This window comes from Tasmannia lanceolata, unplaced genomic scaffold (genome assembly GCF_043159265.1).
Source record: "Tasmannia lanceolata isolate RefF3 unplaced genomic scaffold, GAP_Taslan_0.1 ptg000015l, whole genome shotgun sequence".
NCBI classification, from domain to species: domain Eukaryota; kingdom Viridiplantae; phylum Streptophyta; class Magnoliopsida; order Canellales; family Winteraceae; genus Tasmannia; species Tasmannia lanceolata.
The window spans coordinates 5207482-5223708 of NW_027518692.1; the positions used below are offsets into that span (position 1 = coordinate 5207482).

Consider the following 16227-nt stretch of genomic DNA (forward strand, 5'->3'; position numbering starts at 1 on the left):
AATTCGTGCTCCTCTAATCCATTCCCACAAGCTGATCCTAGCCGTCCACTTAATAATAGCATTGCAAATTGATTTGCCCCTTAAATCAATTCTATGGACTGATCCCAATCATCCAATTAATGGGTATAAAGTGATCATCCCAAAGGTGGGTCCCACTTTATCCTCAATAGGAAAGTAATATATTCGACCATTTTTTTCTTCCACTTGCTATGTATGGCCCGCATCATGGATGGACAAATAGATATTGACACCCAAATTTCATGGTGTAATTCAATTTGTGAAACTCGTGGGCCCCATTTAAATTGCCGAAATCAAGGAAAAACTGCCCAATTTTAATTTGACTGAAGCTCCTTCTAATAATAGAGTTAAATCCAAAACAACTCTTCAAATGACCATTGATATTAAATCTATGGTCTGACAAAAATCCTCTTTATATATATCTAATATGGGAGAGGGGAGAAATACGTCACCATGTGGGGACCACCAGTGTGATCCAACCGTCCATTTTGTTGCCTAACATAAACAGGTAGTCTTTTTAACTCATTTCCATGGGACAATCCAAACCGTTCATCTTGTTGGGCTGAGATTGAGATTGTAAATGGGTTGTGCTTTAAATCATTTTCATGAAACTTCAAACCGTATCAAGATGGGTTATCCCATTTGGATGCTCTAAACTGTTCATTTAGTGGGTCTCTATATAAATGGGTTGTTCCAAAAGTATCTTCCAAGGGATTATCTCAACTGCCCATTTAATAATTGTAGATATGCTTTGACCACTAAATCATCTCAAGTAACTGCTCCAAGCCATCCACGTAGAATTATAATTCATTATGATCATCGGAGGTTGGTTTCTTAAAGTAGCTTTGGAATTGGTATTTGTCTTTTCAAAGAGCGAAATAGTGCTTTTAAACCATTTTGCACCACCTTAGCTCCATTTTCCTTGAAAATTCAATAATAACCCTGAAACACCAAAAATAAGAAAAATACGTCAAGTAGCACTGTTCTAAGTATAAAATATGCATAATTTACTACATAAGATTCACACATTTATGTGCTCATCAATAGCCTACATAGAGGCAAAGCCATTTTCTTCTTCTTTGTTCGATCGGTGGTAAGGGCATCCGTTGTTAATTCCCTTGGCAGAAGGGCTTAGTTCTCGGCCAAGTAGGAGAGACGTTGTGGGCTTAGTTCTCGGCCAAGTAGGAGAGATGTTGTGGGCTTAGTTCTCGGCCGTGTATGAGAGACATTGTAAAGGTGACAAGGGCATCCTCATTTAATTCCCTTGGGATTGTAATAGCCTCGAAGCCGGGCGTCGTGGAGGTCTCAATAGTGGAAATCCTCAAGTGCAACCTTGAGTAGAGTGGAGTAAGCCGTTGGTCGAACCACTATAAATCCTTGTGTCACTTGTGTGTTATTTCTCTGTCTCTCACTCCATCACTCTCTTATTTATTTGTGCTTGCATTGTTACATATTTGGAATTGAGTGAGTAGTTAGCATTTTGGTTTTGATTGAATAATTATACCTTGCTAATTAGGCTATTAATTACTTAATTAAGTTTGCTAATCAACAAGGGTTTTGAACTTAAATTAATTTGTAATATTATTTTTAAGTTCAACTATTTCAAACTTAATTAAACAAGAGATAAAACTAGAGTGATTTTGAAAAAAGCTTTTTAAAGGAAAAGTTTTCATAAACAATCTATTCACCCCCCCTCTAGGTTGCCAAACCGGGTTACTCTTCAGATTTCAAAAATAAAGTGCATTTTGTGTAAATAGTCACAATTCTAGGCGAATATTTACACAAAATGCCCCTAGTTTAATTCTTTTGACAACTTGATTTGAGCATTTTGCATTGTTCGTGACAACTAACAATGCAAAATGCCCTTAATATGGTTTCCTCAATAATTTGTTTGAACATTTTGCATTGTTAGTCATATCTTACTACGATTAACAGTGCAAAATGCCCCTAGTGTCCATATTCCCATAGACAAGAGAAACTTAACACAAGGTAAGGAACAAAAGGGCAATTTCATTGCAACGACAATAGGGTTCTCTCTGAGCGCTCCTGATCATGAAGTTACATTTTTCTGAACCTTCTTCTTTCGTACGCAGGGTACTGAGCTGCGTCCTGATTTCTTCTAATCGGTGAGATTCACTGTGTCTTTCCTTCAACATATGATTACCTTTACCGGGCAACGACTTAGTTAGGGGAAAGGGGATTTTCTTTTCTAAATTTTCCTGTAGGGAAGAAAGGAAGGACACTCAACTCTTATTGAAACAAATGCTTTCAATTTTTTTTCGGCAGGTCGAACATTTAGAAGATGAATTTGGATGTATTTGTACATGGGCAGTGTTCCCTGCCCCTGGTTTTTCAATCATGGTCCAAAGACCCTTTAGATTGTTCAGAGTTTTAACCCATTTTGTTTTGGACCAAAGTTCTTCGTCTGGTCTTTTTTGGAAGCAAGCTTTACCAACAACTAAGTCGCATTTTGCAGGTTTTCGACTTGGCGGACCGTTTTGCCCTGACCTTTGCCAGAAACACCCTTTCGGGTTTTTGTTTCTAAGAGCACAATGACCCTAAATTTTGCCTAAGTCGCCCTTTCAGGTTTTCGACCTAGTGAGTTTTCATATCTTCTTGTTTTGAATATTGGGAAGACTTGAATGTAAAGTCTTTGAAGACATTGGGTTGGTTTGCAGAATTTGACCGAACCTGAATTCACCAGGCTGCCTACGTACCCCAAGGAAGGTTGGGATCAAGTCCGCATAGTTCGAGGCTTTTCTGTGAAAAAAATGGTCGAATGGTATAACGCAAAGGACTCTGTTGGCTTCACCAAAAGGTGACTGAACCTGAGTTTGTCAGGTTGCCTACGTACCCCAAAGAGGTTGGGATCAGGTCCGCGTAGTTCGAGGGTTTGAAGGCATCTTCAAAAAGGGTTTTGAATTTTGTTGATGGGTCATTTTTAGGCTCTGATCGGCACAAGAACGCCTTCGATGCCTATGAATAATATCTTTTTATTTGATCGAGGTTCGTAGGTTCGGAAATTCGATCTCCATTTTGGTCAAGAAGTCTGACGGCTTTTCCAGACATGATTTTATCAATGTTGTAGGGGCCAGACCAATGAGGTCTAAACTTTCCCCTAGGATCGAAGACAGGAGTTTGGCATTCTCTAGCCACCATATCCCTCTCTCTGGGAAGTTCACGGCTTCGCTCTGCATCTTCAGTAGGTACATCAGTTAACTGTTCTATGATAACTCTGCCTTTCACAGTCTTCTGAGTAACGTTCACTTTTCTTGTTTCAGGATTTTCCTGTGCCAACATACATCCGAGAGCAATGTCTGTTGTTGAAAGATATAGGAGGAATGATCGTCCGGCAACTACAGGTGCTAACACCGGCAGAGATGACAAACAATCCTTGATCTTTTCGAAAGGCTTCTTAACATTCAGGGTTTCACTGTTTGGATAAGTTTTTTCTTTCTCTTTTTTTAGAAGCTTGAAGATTGGTTCGTAGGTACTGAAACAATGTTTGCCAACCATTCAGGATATGTGACAACTTCTAGAAAGCCTACTTCCAAATGATTTGTCACTTCATCTTTGATCTGGGGAAGCCATTCCGGTCTCATTCTTCCGAGTTTCTGTTTCTTCGGCTTGAATTTTGGGTATAGAAGAATATGGTGCTAGACAATTACCTCACTTAATCCTGGCATATCTTTGTAAGACCAAACGAAGACCTCTTTGAATTCTTTTAATAATTTGGTTAATTCCACACGCTCTTCAAGGGATAAGATTTTGCCAATTTTTATCTTTGAAGTAGGGATTCAGTGCCGATGTTAATAATTTCAATCTCATCTTTAAGGGTTCTGCTCGACGCTCCTCCTCTCGTTCGATTAATTACTTAATCTCGAGGGGAGTTTCGTCTGCATCCTCGTCCGAGGAGGGTTGTTTATTATCATTTTAAGGCATTTATTTCAGAAGAATCGAGAGACTCAACCGAGTACAGAGAAAGTTCTTTCATTGATTTGATAGCGACGGATACATCAGAAGAAACACTGACTGACGCACCCTTGTCGGGCTCACTTACATTTGACGTTTGTTTCAAAAGAAAGAACCAGAATCGGAGATGTTTCTGAGTCAAAAGACGAGAAGTTTGTCACTGAAGGGATACTCGAAATGGGACGAAAATATCAGACCAGTTGGAGAGTTCCGTATTGCCAGCATCGGTAATCATACCCTGTGGGGAAATCAATGGAAAGGATTCCCAGATTATGCAAACGATTGGAAGATCTTCTAGGAACAGGGATTCTAACAGCCAAGGGGCCAAGCTATCACTCTAGTTAAACTCTGTTATTTCTTCGTGTTCATTGTGTTTCTTTTCAATGAGATCTTGGATAGCATATTTCAGAGCGAGACATTTATCAGTTAGGTGTCCCCTACCTTGGTGGTATTCACAATAATCTCCATTGCTCCAACTTTTTGGCAGAGGGTTTGGAGGCTGACGGGGTGCAAGTAAAGACAACTCCTTTTCTGGAGAAGAATTCTCATGATGGTGGAAAGGCTAGGAGGCAAGGGAGTAAATTCCCTTGGAGGTTTTTTTTATGATGGCGAGCCCTCTGGGTGCATTGTTGTGTTGCCAGATAACAAGTGATTCAGAAATTTTTACGACTGAATTCATTGAATTAACTTCTTTAGGCACGGGTGGCTTTTCGGGCACAACAGGATGCATATAAATTCTAGCTTCAAAAATCCATCTATGAACCATGTGGGCCACTATTTTGCTTTCAGTGTTTATGAAGCACTGAATTCTTTCTTGCAGAAACATATCCAACATTGGCGCTACTGGCTGTTGCAGATCTTGAATATCCTGGGACTGATCCGTGGGTTCTACCACGATGGCGAGAGTTGAAGGACTAGATAGTTCTGAAATTTCTACCGAATGGTAGGAACTAGGGAATTAGGTAGTTATGAGGTTCTCACCAAATGAGCATCGGTTTGGGACCATGTTTTCTCTTTTCTAGGTGTAATGGTTCGAGTGTGTGAACTTTCAACGTGCATATGGGAATATTCATACACTAGTTTCAGAGCTTTTTCACGCAAGGAGAAAGAATCATACAGACATTTAAGAGTTCAAACAAGTTTTTTTTATGGAATTATCTTGTTTTTTACATGTCTGATTAACTTTTACAATTTATACAAGAGGCCTGTGGTAGCCTGATTTCAAAAAATAATTATAATTTTCTCAAATTTTTGACAGAACTTTGACAGAACCTAGACATGCGAGGAGCTGAGAGCGAGATCTGCCCCTACAGTCACTGACTGGGAAAACACCCCTGAACAATTGAATTTGATCAGAGTTTAAAGATGACAACTGGACAGAGGTCCGACACTTTGGTTATGACAAAGGTTTAGGTGGGAATATATCTTCTCTTGAGAGGATATATTCATTCGAACGGAGCCCTGACGCTTTGACCATGAAAAAGTAGTCGGGATAGGTTTGTCTTCAAAAGTGAAGACGACATGACTTGAGTATGACTCCTGGGTTGCAACCGTGACTTTGGACAGAAAAATGGCTATCTTACCAAGGAAAGATAAAGACAATTTGGGCAGAGTTCTAAGACTGTTTTGACCATAACAGATGGTCGGGATGAGTCTAACCTTTCGGAAAGACTGACTTGGATTGAGCAGGGCTCGGGTACTGTGACCGTAACAATTGTTATGACAAGATTATCTTTGTACCAGAAGATGGGTTTATTTGGGCAGAGCTCTACCGCTTTTGACCATAACAGAGGTCAGGGAAGGTCTATTTCTATGTGGAGAGACAAATTCAAAAAGAGACTTGACTGGGATGGTCAGGGCAGAGCATCGCCGCCTTGATCATAACAATGATTGGTTTAGATTTGATAAGCAGTAGAGCCTAACGAGGCTCAGACCGAGATGGTCTGGATTGGAAGGTGAATGAAGGGTTAAGATTTCACGGAGAAATAATAACCTTGATCTCTGACAGATGAGACCAGAATGCGAGTCTTTTGGTTAAGCGTAGTAACCGTAAGACAGACATTCCTCCAGGGTACAATAGTTGCTTATCCAAGGAATGTGATGATATGGGTTTGCAAACATGACTCTGGACAAAACTAAAGGTTAGGAAATAACCTTGAATCTTGGATGTAAGTAAACTGCGACCGTTTGCACATCGGGCTAGGGTAATGACATCCATAGCAAGAATTAAGGCAACCCGGGGACACCTTTCTAGACTCGCTCAACATGCCCGAGGTAGGCCAAAGGTTTAGTGTATTCATATTTTTGGAAGACGCTCACATCTCTCGACAGTAACTGGTTTTGTCTTCGTCTAACTCTAAGCTCAGCATGCCCTATGCGGGCATGGTAACAACTACGTGCGTATGCTGAGCTTATGGATTGTGATGAAGGCCTGAAGGTCCCTCTCGCCGAAGTGATTAAACAACCCTTGCCAAGTGTTCCCCAGCGCGGCGGGAAGTTTAATACATCATCGTTTTAATGCCACCACAAGGGCGATGTACAAAGAGGTGGTGCTTTCACATCAAATAGAGACGTGATCAGCCACAATCGGGTGATGAAATCCCAAATGCTACCAAATCCGTTCCAAGTGCTAGTCACTCCCGAGGGTAATAGGTATGCAAAATATGGAGTGTGCATGTGTTTGCATAAATAAAATGGGTAAGCCTAGGTGCCTCCCGGGGTATTTTCACGCAATTGGCAGCAATTTTGAGCATTGGCTCTTGCAATCCCTGCAGAACAAGTATATGGTACTCGAAAGTAAATCTAACACTTGTTTTATTTCACTCTTTAGGAGCATCCGCAACTTGCGAAGTGTTCGTAACTTGCGGATACCCCTAAAGGCTACATTGGGTTAAGAATAACCCTAATAAAGGCGGAAAAAGCCAAGTTATTTGAACGAATTTTTTGAAAATGCCAAATCAAGTCAAAATTGAGCTATAACCTTTTTTATTTTCAATAACAAGTCCGCTGAAAGGAAATCAGTATTATCCCCAGTAGAGTCGCCAGTCTGTGAGAGCCGATTTTTTTCCGTTCGCATAAGGCTGTAGGGGATCACCACATCAGGTTCTCTGGGAGTGTTTCGTTTGGTCTGTGTGTCTTGCGAACTCAGGACCAGCGTCCTAACTTCGCAAGAAAGAGAAACTTAGAGTCGCCACCTAGGTTAGAGCCTAGTACCCCTGCCTTCTTCCGATGAAAAGGGAGTGTTACCCGAGTTTCATTGGAGGAACAGTAACCAAAGGGGTTCTTTTGGTCTGGGCGTAGAACCTTATAATTTTTGCTCTGTTTGTTTTAAGGCATGGTCCTTACAGATATTTGGGTAAGGGTTATGGTTACAATCGGGGAAGGTGTTAGGCACCCCTCTTGCCCGGATTAATCCTTTTCGAAGAATTTAAACAAGATAACTTATCTTTTTATCCTTTATTTAGATTATGCTTAATTCCAGGATGTAAATAAAGTGAATTTACAAAAAGACCGAAAATAAGCGGTAGTTATCCTGATTGAGATCGTATGTTGTAGAAAAAGACCGAAAGATCTCGCAACTGATCCCAATCATGTTAACTTAAATCTAACAGAAAATACATTGCAGAAAGTAAAAGAAAGGTAGAGGGATTTATATCATAAGTTTTGGGGGCAAATAGAACCGGAGATCTTATGATGTCACCACCGCGTGCCTTACTTTGTAAGGGAAAGTGCAGAAAGTAAAAGAAAGGTAGAGGGATTTATATCATAAGTTCTGGAGGCAGATAGAGGCAGAGATCTTATGATGTCACCACCTCGTACCTTACTTTGTGTAGGAAAGTGCGGAAAGTAAAAGAAAGGTAGAGGAATTTATATCACAAGTTCTGAGGGCAAATAGAGCTGGAGATCTTGTGATGTCACCACCTCATACCTTACTTTGTAAAGGAAAGCGCAGAAAGAAAAAGAAAGGTAGAGGGATTTATATCATAAGTTCTGGGGGCAAATAAAGCCGGAGATCTTATGATGTCACCACCTCGTACCTTACTTTGTAAAGGAAAGTGCGGAAAGTAAAAGAAAGGTAGAGGGATTTATATTATAAAATTCGGGCAAATAATGCCGGGATCTTATAACGTCACCACCTCGTACCTTACTTTGTAAAGGAAATTACTGAAAGCAGGTAAATAAACGTAAATTTACAGGAATTTGTAGAGAATTGGGCAGCGTAACCGCGCTGTTTGGAAGAAAGGAGTTCTGAAGTTTCTGAGATTTCGGTGGCATAACGGCGCTATTTGAAATTAGGGGCTCCGAAATCGTTGAGATTTCGGCAGTGTAACGGCGCTATGCGGATGAGAAGGCTTCGGAGTTGTTGAAATTTTGGCAGAACAACAGTACTACTATTGAAATGTAGCTCGTAGATCTGCAAAATTCGGCAGAACAACGGTGCAAGTAGAAGAATGTCGTTCCGAACCTTCCGAATTTCGGCAGAATGCCGACGCCCGTTGTGAGCTACCTAGAGTTTTTCTACTTTCTCTCTTCTAGAAAACAAATAAACTGGGTTTTTCGAATTCAGAGGGGTATTTGGGCTGGAAATACACATAAGGGGGTGTATATAACACAAAATGGGGGAGAGAGAGAGGTAAAAGATTAAACCCCCCCCTATTTATAGGGTTTGGGGGCGTAATTGCTGGTCATTTTCGACCAAATTTCGTTGGGGTTCAATTCCAACCCTAGCGAAATTGGGTGTCACCCAGGTGACATCACCTGGGTGACATCATATTTCGTAAGGCGAAAAGTCTGTCTCTTCTCCATTCTCGAAAAATGTGATTTTTCGTCTTTTATCGGTGAGTTTCAAATGTCCGTAACTCCTCCGATTGAATTCCGAATCACACGTGGTCAGATCCATTGGATTCCTCGTTCTGGGGATTTTGCAATAAACATAATATCGCTTGCCTTCAGGAAATGAAGTATCCTTTGGGTAAAAACGGAAGTTTTCAACTCAAAGTTAACTTACCGATTAAAATGTCGTGTGACAACGGGCTGACCGGTTTATGCCGTAAAAGGCGGGTACTGCGTAAAACAGGCTTTTCAATTGCCGAAAAAGACGGGTGCTGTGTAAAAACAGGCTTTCCGGTTGCATTTATGAGATAATATGGTTTTCGGAAATCGTTTCCTTTTGCAAATAGCCTAAAGAGAGATTGAGAGAAACCGAACTGGTGCTCTGGGACTTGTCATAAGGTTCTTCCTCGCGACACCTATCATTAGTACCACCTTGACAAAATTGGGTGTCTACAGAAGAGCGTTCAGAGTTTTGGACAGCATCAGCGTCTCCTAATTTTTATTGTATTTTCAAAAGGGAATTGATATATTCACCCCTCCTTTTTAACCAGCACAGGCCCCTCTAGTGTAAAAGAGTAGCCATAAATACACTAGGAGGGGTTGTCCTAAGTAAAATAAGGGTCGAAAATGTATTTTCCCTCTTCAAAATTATAAGGGTTTTTCGTATTTTTTCTGTTTTGCCCCGGCCACCTAAAACCCAATTCGACTGAATTTGGAACATACAGGTCAGACGGGTTGGGTTGGGTTGGATTAAGCTTGGAAGATTTAGAGACTGATCGGGTTTGGGTTAACCCTGTTCACCTAAATTCTGGCTGGGTTGGGTTAGGGTCGAGGGAATGCTACCTTGCGTTTAGCTATGGTTGGCCGTTGGCCTCAACCCATCCTGACCCAACCCAGCCGGAGTTGAACCTCTACTGTTGACACTTGGGCCCTATTTTTTTGAGATGTCATTATAAATTAAAGCTCCCTGTAAATAGAACTTGAACCTTTCAAGTCACTATTTTTATATGTAATCAAACAATGGAAAAGCATGAAATTTTGGGGAAAAAAATTCTTTTGCAATCCTGCAATCCCAGTTTGGATCGCAAGTAAGGTATTTTTCTCGGGAAATTTTTTTCTTTCGGTGATTTAGCGGTAAATGTTACGATTATCCTTAATCTACAGGATATTATCTTAAATTGAAGGTTCCTCTATGTAATACTGAATAGGGTTGGTTAAAGTAAATCCTTTTCTTGTGTAAAAAACATAGGTAGGAAATTTTAGAAATATTTTTCCTTTCCAAACTTTTCCCAAAAAATTCCTGCAAGGATGTAAATCTGTGGCTATCTATGGTCGAAGTGCAGCTGTACAAGTGAGTATACACTTCATTTTTGGCTTATCGAAATGCAACATTATCCTGGGTTGGTTGTGTAACTTGTGTTTGACAAATGAGACCTTTTCTTATACATATTTTCTTCTGTCAAGGCTTTCTGACTTGGCGGGTCTGTGATCTCACGATCATGTTCGTGATTCTTATCCACCCAACAGCCAATACCCCCCCCCTCTTCTCTGCCCACGACGACAGGCAAAAATGGCAAGGGCTTTCTTCACTCTAACCAACACTCTCTTCCCTACATTTTCTTCTTCTTCTTCGTCCTCTTTTACAACATCTATTTTCCCTCGCAAACCGAATGGAAAAAGACCCACTTCACATATTTCAGTCATCTGCAAAGAAACCCATGATGTGAGCCGAAGGGAGCTTGCCATTTGTTTAACTACTTTCACTCTCTCTCTCAAAGGAAAAAGTTTTCTCTTTGTAGAGGATGCGAATGCCGCCATCTTAGAGGCTGATGATGACGTGGAGTTGTTAGAGAAGGTGAAGAGAGATAGGAAAAAGAGGCTCCAAAGGCAAGAAGTGGTCAATTCCTCAAAGAAGGAGACAGGTACCAATACCCCACTTCCTAATTCTTATTCAAAGAATACATATGGCCACAGACCCATGTCCTGTTTGCTTTTTTTACCCAACGGGAAAGGCGTTTGCCTTGAATTTTACTATGTGTTACTTGTTTGCACAAACTCAACTCTGCCTTTATATGTTTTTTTAATGGTTGGACGAAATTCATTCGATTCTATTATTGGGAAATTTGCAATCTATTAGCTACATAATTACGATTAGTGATACCTGATACCTGAAATTTAGAAATTGCCTCAATGAATGATAGTGTGGTGATAGTATTGGTCACGGATAGAAGAGAATTGTGTACAATCTGATTTTGGAGTTTGAGATCCTGTTATGAAATATTCTAATACCTCGTCTAAACAAGAAACGAAGAGTTTGGAGACGTTCTCACAGTCTCCATAGGTAATCGCACTTCTCTTCATGATGAGTGGATTTTAGATTCAGGGTGCTTTGTTCATGTATGCTCCAGGAGGGAATATTTCAATACATGCCAGGAGACAAGGGCGGGTGTAGTGTCCATGGGTGACTGGTCTACTTGTGACGTCACGGGAGTTGAGACGGTGAAGATCAAGATGTTTAATGGAGTAGTTCGTACTTTGGGTGGTGTGGCGTATGTCCCAAAGATACGGAAGAATCTAATATTTCTTGGCCGGTTGGACTCCAGGGGTTGCAGGTTTTCAGTTGCAGGTGCAACCATGAAAATCACACGCGGCTGTATGATTCTGATGAAAGGAGAGAAGTATGGTGGATTATATCGTCTGGTAGGGGACACGGTGACTAGTGTTCCTAAGATCTCGATGGCTAGTTGGAAATGGGATAATTGTGTGCGCACACATAGGGTCTCTTTCGCAGTTGGTGCAGAGACGAGTTTTTAGGTTGCAGACGATGGTGAGAGGATGACAGTACCTGCGTTGGGGAGGATGGATCGAGATCCCTCTCCGAGGTTGACTGGGTGAGTCAACGGGTTCACAGCTACACATGTGCATTGGCCGTGTTGATCGAATCGGAACGAGTCAGAACCAGGATGATTCGAGGGTGTGTAGCTGGTACTTCGGAAGGCCAATGGTGGTTTGCGACAAAAGCGGACCGGTGACGACATCAACGGAAAATCTTCAGGTGGCTAGGAACGATCTTAGGTTTGAGAAGCGAGGAAAGGTTTGTCGGTTTTGGGTTTTGGGTTAAATCCATTATAATCCTTGTATATTGTTTTCTCATAGTGGAAGATCGTGTTTCTTGCCCGTGGAGTAGGCTTGGCCGAACCACATAAAATCTTGGTGTTCATCTTGTGGCTTGGTTTATTTTTCTTTCCGTTTAATTTGTGCGCGATCGGATCGGATTTGATCGGCGGATTTTCTCAACACTCCCTTCCCCTCTGTATTTCCCATCAGCCCCCCCCCCCCCCCTCAAAAGGAAAAAACAGTGCACAAAAAAAAAAAAAAACCACCCTATTTCTTATCTTCCTCTATTCCTCATCTCTTTTACCTTCTTCGAACAACGAAACCAAGCAACCCTAGTTTCATTCTTTTCCCAATGATCTAAAATCCTTTGAAATTGTTCTCTACCTCTTCGCGGCTCCGACTCTAGTCCTAATATCTTCTTGTTTCCCTATAGCTCATATATCTCGCCCCCATCCCTTGTCCCTGTCTCGGGGCCGCGCTCTTTTTCTCTGGATCATCGATTTGACTTCCTTTATCTTTATCCTCATCTATCTTCGTTGTACTTCTTTTGGTTTGCTGGTATCGCTGAGAGCTTCTCATACCTCTTATCGTTCTTCTATCTATTGTCATGGATTCCCCTGATGTTATTGATCCTCCTCCGATCAGCCCTTCTCGTGCTGACACTACGGCGCCGGCCTCTTCTTCGAGTTATACTCCTTCCTCATACTCTCCGTTTGTGGACAATTCTTTCTCTCAAATGACCTCGGAGCGTCTTGACGGCTCCAACTACTTGAGTTGGAGTCTCACTGTTGAGACCTACCTCCTCGCTCGAGGTAAGGTATCCCTTATTGAGCAGGATCCCCCTTCTCCCTCGGATCCTACCTAGGACCGTTGGCGGCAGGATGATGCCCTCATTCGCTGCTTTCTGTGGCAGAGTATGACCACCCCGGTGTATAGACCACTGATGACCTTGCATACCTCTAAGGCCATCTGGGATCATGCCGCTCTCATTTATTCTGGGGTTGATAACCTCACACGTCTCTCATCCACGTACTCTGAATGGATATGTCTTCAGCGCGGTGATGCCTCTCTCAGATCACTACAGCCGGTTTATCTCACTCTGCCAGCAGCTCGACACCTATATGCCTCTGACCACTGATCTGGCTGTTCTTACTCGACAGCTTCACCAGTTCCGTGCTGTTCACTTTCTCGAGTCTCTGGGCCAGAGTTTTTACCTTTTCGTCAGCCGCTTCTCGGCTCCGGTTCACTTCCATCTATCAGCGAGATTTATTCACATGCTCAGCAGTGCTTACCCAGTGCTTCTTCTATTGTTGTTCCTGCTGACGGTTCCGCCCTTGCAGCTCATGACGGCGGGTTCTGTTCTGGCCGTGGTGGTAGCTCATCCGGGCGTGGTCGCGGCCATGACTTTGGTGGCGGCCGCGGTGTTGGTTGCGGCGTGGTACTGGTGGCCGACCCCATTCTTATTGTACTCACTGCCCCCGAGAGAATGAACTTCATTGAGGTCTTTCTAGCAATATTGGCCTTGGTTTTAGATTCATCCTTGTTGCATTAGAAAATTCCTTCTTGATAATGAGCTAGGAACCAAAATGTTAAATTTCTTAAATTAGCTTCTTGGCTTTTCTTTTGGCATGTTTGGAGGCCTGTTTTCTCGGGATGATTGTAGTTGTATTTCCCATTAAGCCCCCTTTTTTCTTTCAGTAAAATTTCTTAATTACCAATCAAAGACAAATATTGTGAAAATTGCAACACCTTGCCTTCACAATTCAATATTGCATCCAACAATTTCTACCCAGGTCGATAATATTGAGCTATTTCATACAATTGCTTTCTGAACTCTCATTGTGAAGGCCACTGTTTTCCAATTATCATGGAGACCCGATTCCTTAGACAAAGTAGCAGTAATTTTTAATTCATGTCAGAGTTTTCATCCTTTTTTCTACTCTTTCATAAAATCTTATAACAAATTTTCAGTCTTCACGAGAAGATGAGCGTGATGGGTGAAGGGTGACACTCCCCTTTCATTGCATTTATATTCCAAATGTCAAGAAATGCATCATGTCATTTATTCAGCCTCCACAGGACGTATTAATACGTCTACCATAGAGCAGACTTTAAGGCATAAAAGTTGCAAGCTTTGAAGCTGCTTGCATTTATTTAAATACTTGACACTATTTAGCGCCTCTGCAATTCATTTTTTGTTTGCCTACTTACTGTTTCTAAAAAGAAAGATAATGAGTCCTAGCCTAGAAAAATCAGTTGGAGGCTTCTGGAGCTTTCAGTGGTTTGGCGTTTCTCTATTAGGCTGAAAATTTTATCTTGCGTTTTAAGACTCAGTGCTAACTTAGTTTAACGCCATTACCGAAGTAGGAGTTAAAAACCGAACAGGATTTATATAAAGCTAGTATATCATGAATCACAGATTCTTTTCATTTCTATATTATCCATTAAAGAACTTCCTCTCTTCTTTCTGTGGGCTTCAAATTTTTCCTTGCCATCATTTACTGCGGCCATGAAAGAGTGCCATGTAGAAGTTAAGCTTTCACTTTTATCATTATGCTATCAGTTTTCGATATGCTGTATTTTAAGTGTTAAAGAAAACATTCTCTGGAGAAAGTTCAAATTTCAAACACCTTGGTGTGCAAACACACCCCTGTGACCTGGGTAACTTTGCATTTTTTTTATTAGTGTTGAAAGGTCTGTATCATTACTTCTATAATTGATGTGCTATGCCCATTTCATTCACTGATGAACTCATCTTTCTGATGCTATCACAGGATATCTTCAAGAGCTTGTTTACAAGCTCAGCAAAGTCGGCCAAGCCATAGACAACAATGATCTCTCTGCAGCTAGTTCCGTTCTGGGGCCCAACGCTAATTCTGACTGGGTCCAAAATGTCAATAGAGCTTTCACCAAGGTCATCAAAGTTTCTAGAATTCAGTTAATCAAAGGCTGTGTATATTATGGTTCATTTCAGTATAATATTGTTTTGGTTTTTTATTTCTTGTTTTGTTACATTCCTTTTGTCAGCTGAGCTTCAGTCCCGAGGAAAAGACTGAGGTGGATACATTCAACTCTTCTTTAGCTACATTGATTTTATCAGGTGCATTACATTTTTACAACAGCCCATTTTACTCTCTCTTACTTTTGTCTCTAGTATGATTAACAAACTTCTGTTTACAGTTACTAAAAATGACGTCAAATCCTCAAAGAAGGCCTTCGTGTCATCCGCCAGTGCACTGGAGAAATGGACTGCCTTGACGGGATTGATCGGACAGCTCAAAGGTCTCTGATATGCAGGATGAGCTTGAACCATGCTGAAGAAAAATGGGTTTTCTTGTTAAGAGTGATGGTCATCTCACTGCTCAGTTCCAAGTTCTTTGTGTAGCTCTCCTTGTTGTTGCGCCAGAGTTTTGAAGACTAACGAGTGTCTGTTCTTGTTCGCACCATGAGTTTTTTATGCTTTCTTGAAACGCCGAAGCACGTATACCCCAAGGATTACAAGCTCTGTTGATTATTGTTTGTACTTTCACCTGTGAGATGTCTGTATCCTAAGTTGTGTCCGTAAGCACTTGTTCCATTTTTATTTTTTAAGATTGATCCTATTAATTCCATTTTTTTTTCAAAGATTGCTTCCATTACTACTCTTTTTGGAGTTATGATTTTTTGAAAGATACCATTTCAAAAAATGATTTTTTGAAAGATTGATCTCAGTCCTACTCTCTCCCAACACACTTGATTTTGGAGTTGATATTTTTGGAGGGGTCAGTAAAAACTTCATAAACAATTAGGGTCCTTTTGCTTCTCTTCTTGCTCGGACCAATTGCATGAGCTCAACTCACTGATGATACGAGAATGCCTACACCAACTGGTATTTTGTATGGCTGCCCCCCAACTGGAAATTGCTGTATTCTAATACTGAGCTAAAACCTGATTTGCATTCAACCTGGGATTCAAACCGAACTCACCTGGTCAAGGGCATGTCTGGCCGCCATGATTTTTTTTCATGATAAATTGGTTTCTCCAAGTGGAGATGAGGGATAAAGTGGCTAAAAATCTGGATACAAAAAACAGGAAACTGGTGTCTCCAGCAATCAGAAGTGGCTAAAAATCAGGAAACAGCCAATCCTATTTTGAGTAGAGTTTTCTGTTTACTGATATTTTGCGACTTCTCAATCGTGAGATGCACTAGTTTACTGTTTTTTGTAACCTGATTTTTAGCCACTTCGCCCTCATCTCCACTTGTAGACACTGATTTATTATGAAAAAAAAAAAATCATGGTAGCCAAA

The 16227-nt window shown here is 41.1% G+C and overlaps 1 protein-coding gene across 2 annotated transcripts; it reads left to right on the top strand.

The window, feature by feature from the left end:
- The first annotated feature begins 10284 nt into the window (after positions 1-10284).
- On the top strand, positions 10285-15564 carry LOC143845434 (chloroplast thylakoid lumen protein). Of its 2 annotated transcripts, none has more exons than XM_077353781.1 (4): positions 10285-10745; positions 14715-14854; positions 14968-14997; positions 15121-15564. In XM_077353781.1, exons 1-4 carry the CDS (start codon positions 10394-10396, stop codon positions 15196-15198), a joined length of 600 nt encoding a protein of 199 aa, XP_077209896.1. In that variant the 5' UTR covers positions 10285-10393; the 3' UTR covers positions 15199-15564. The 2 variants fall into 2 exon arrangements, with proteins under 2 accessions (XP_077209896.1, XP_077209895.1); XM_077353780.1 differs by having other exon boundaries at positions 10288-10745; positions 14968-15040.
- Positions 15565-16227: the final 663 nt, after the last annotated feature.

What these genes read in the sequence shown, in the direction of transcription:
- LOC143845434 (XM_077353780.1), top strand. Translation starts at nt 10,394, where the DNA reads ATGGCAAGGGCTTTCTTCACTCTAACCAACACTCTCTTCCCTACATTT. An exon ending in TTCCTCAAAGAAGGAGACAG is followed by an intron (nt 10,746 to 14,714) that starts GTACCAATACCC and finishes ATGCTATCACAG; the next exon opens with GATATCTTCAAGAGCTTGTT. An exon ending in TCAATAGAGCTTTCACCAAG is followed by an intron (nt 14,855 to 14,967) that starts GTCATCAAAGTT and finishes TCCTTTTGTCAG; the next exon opens with CTGAGCTTCAGTCCCGAGGA.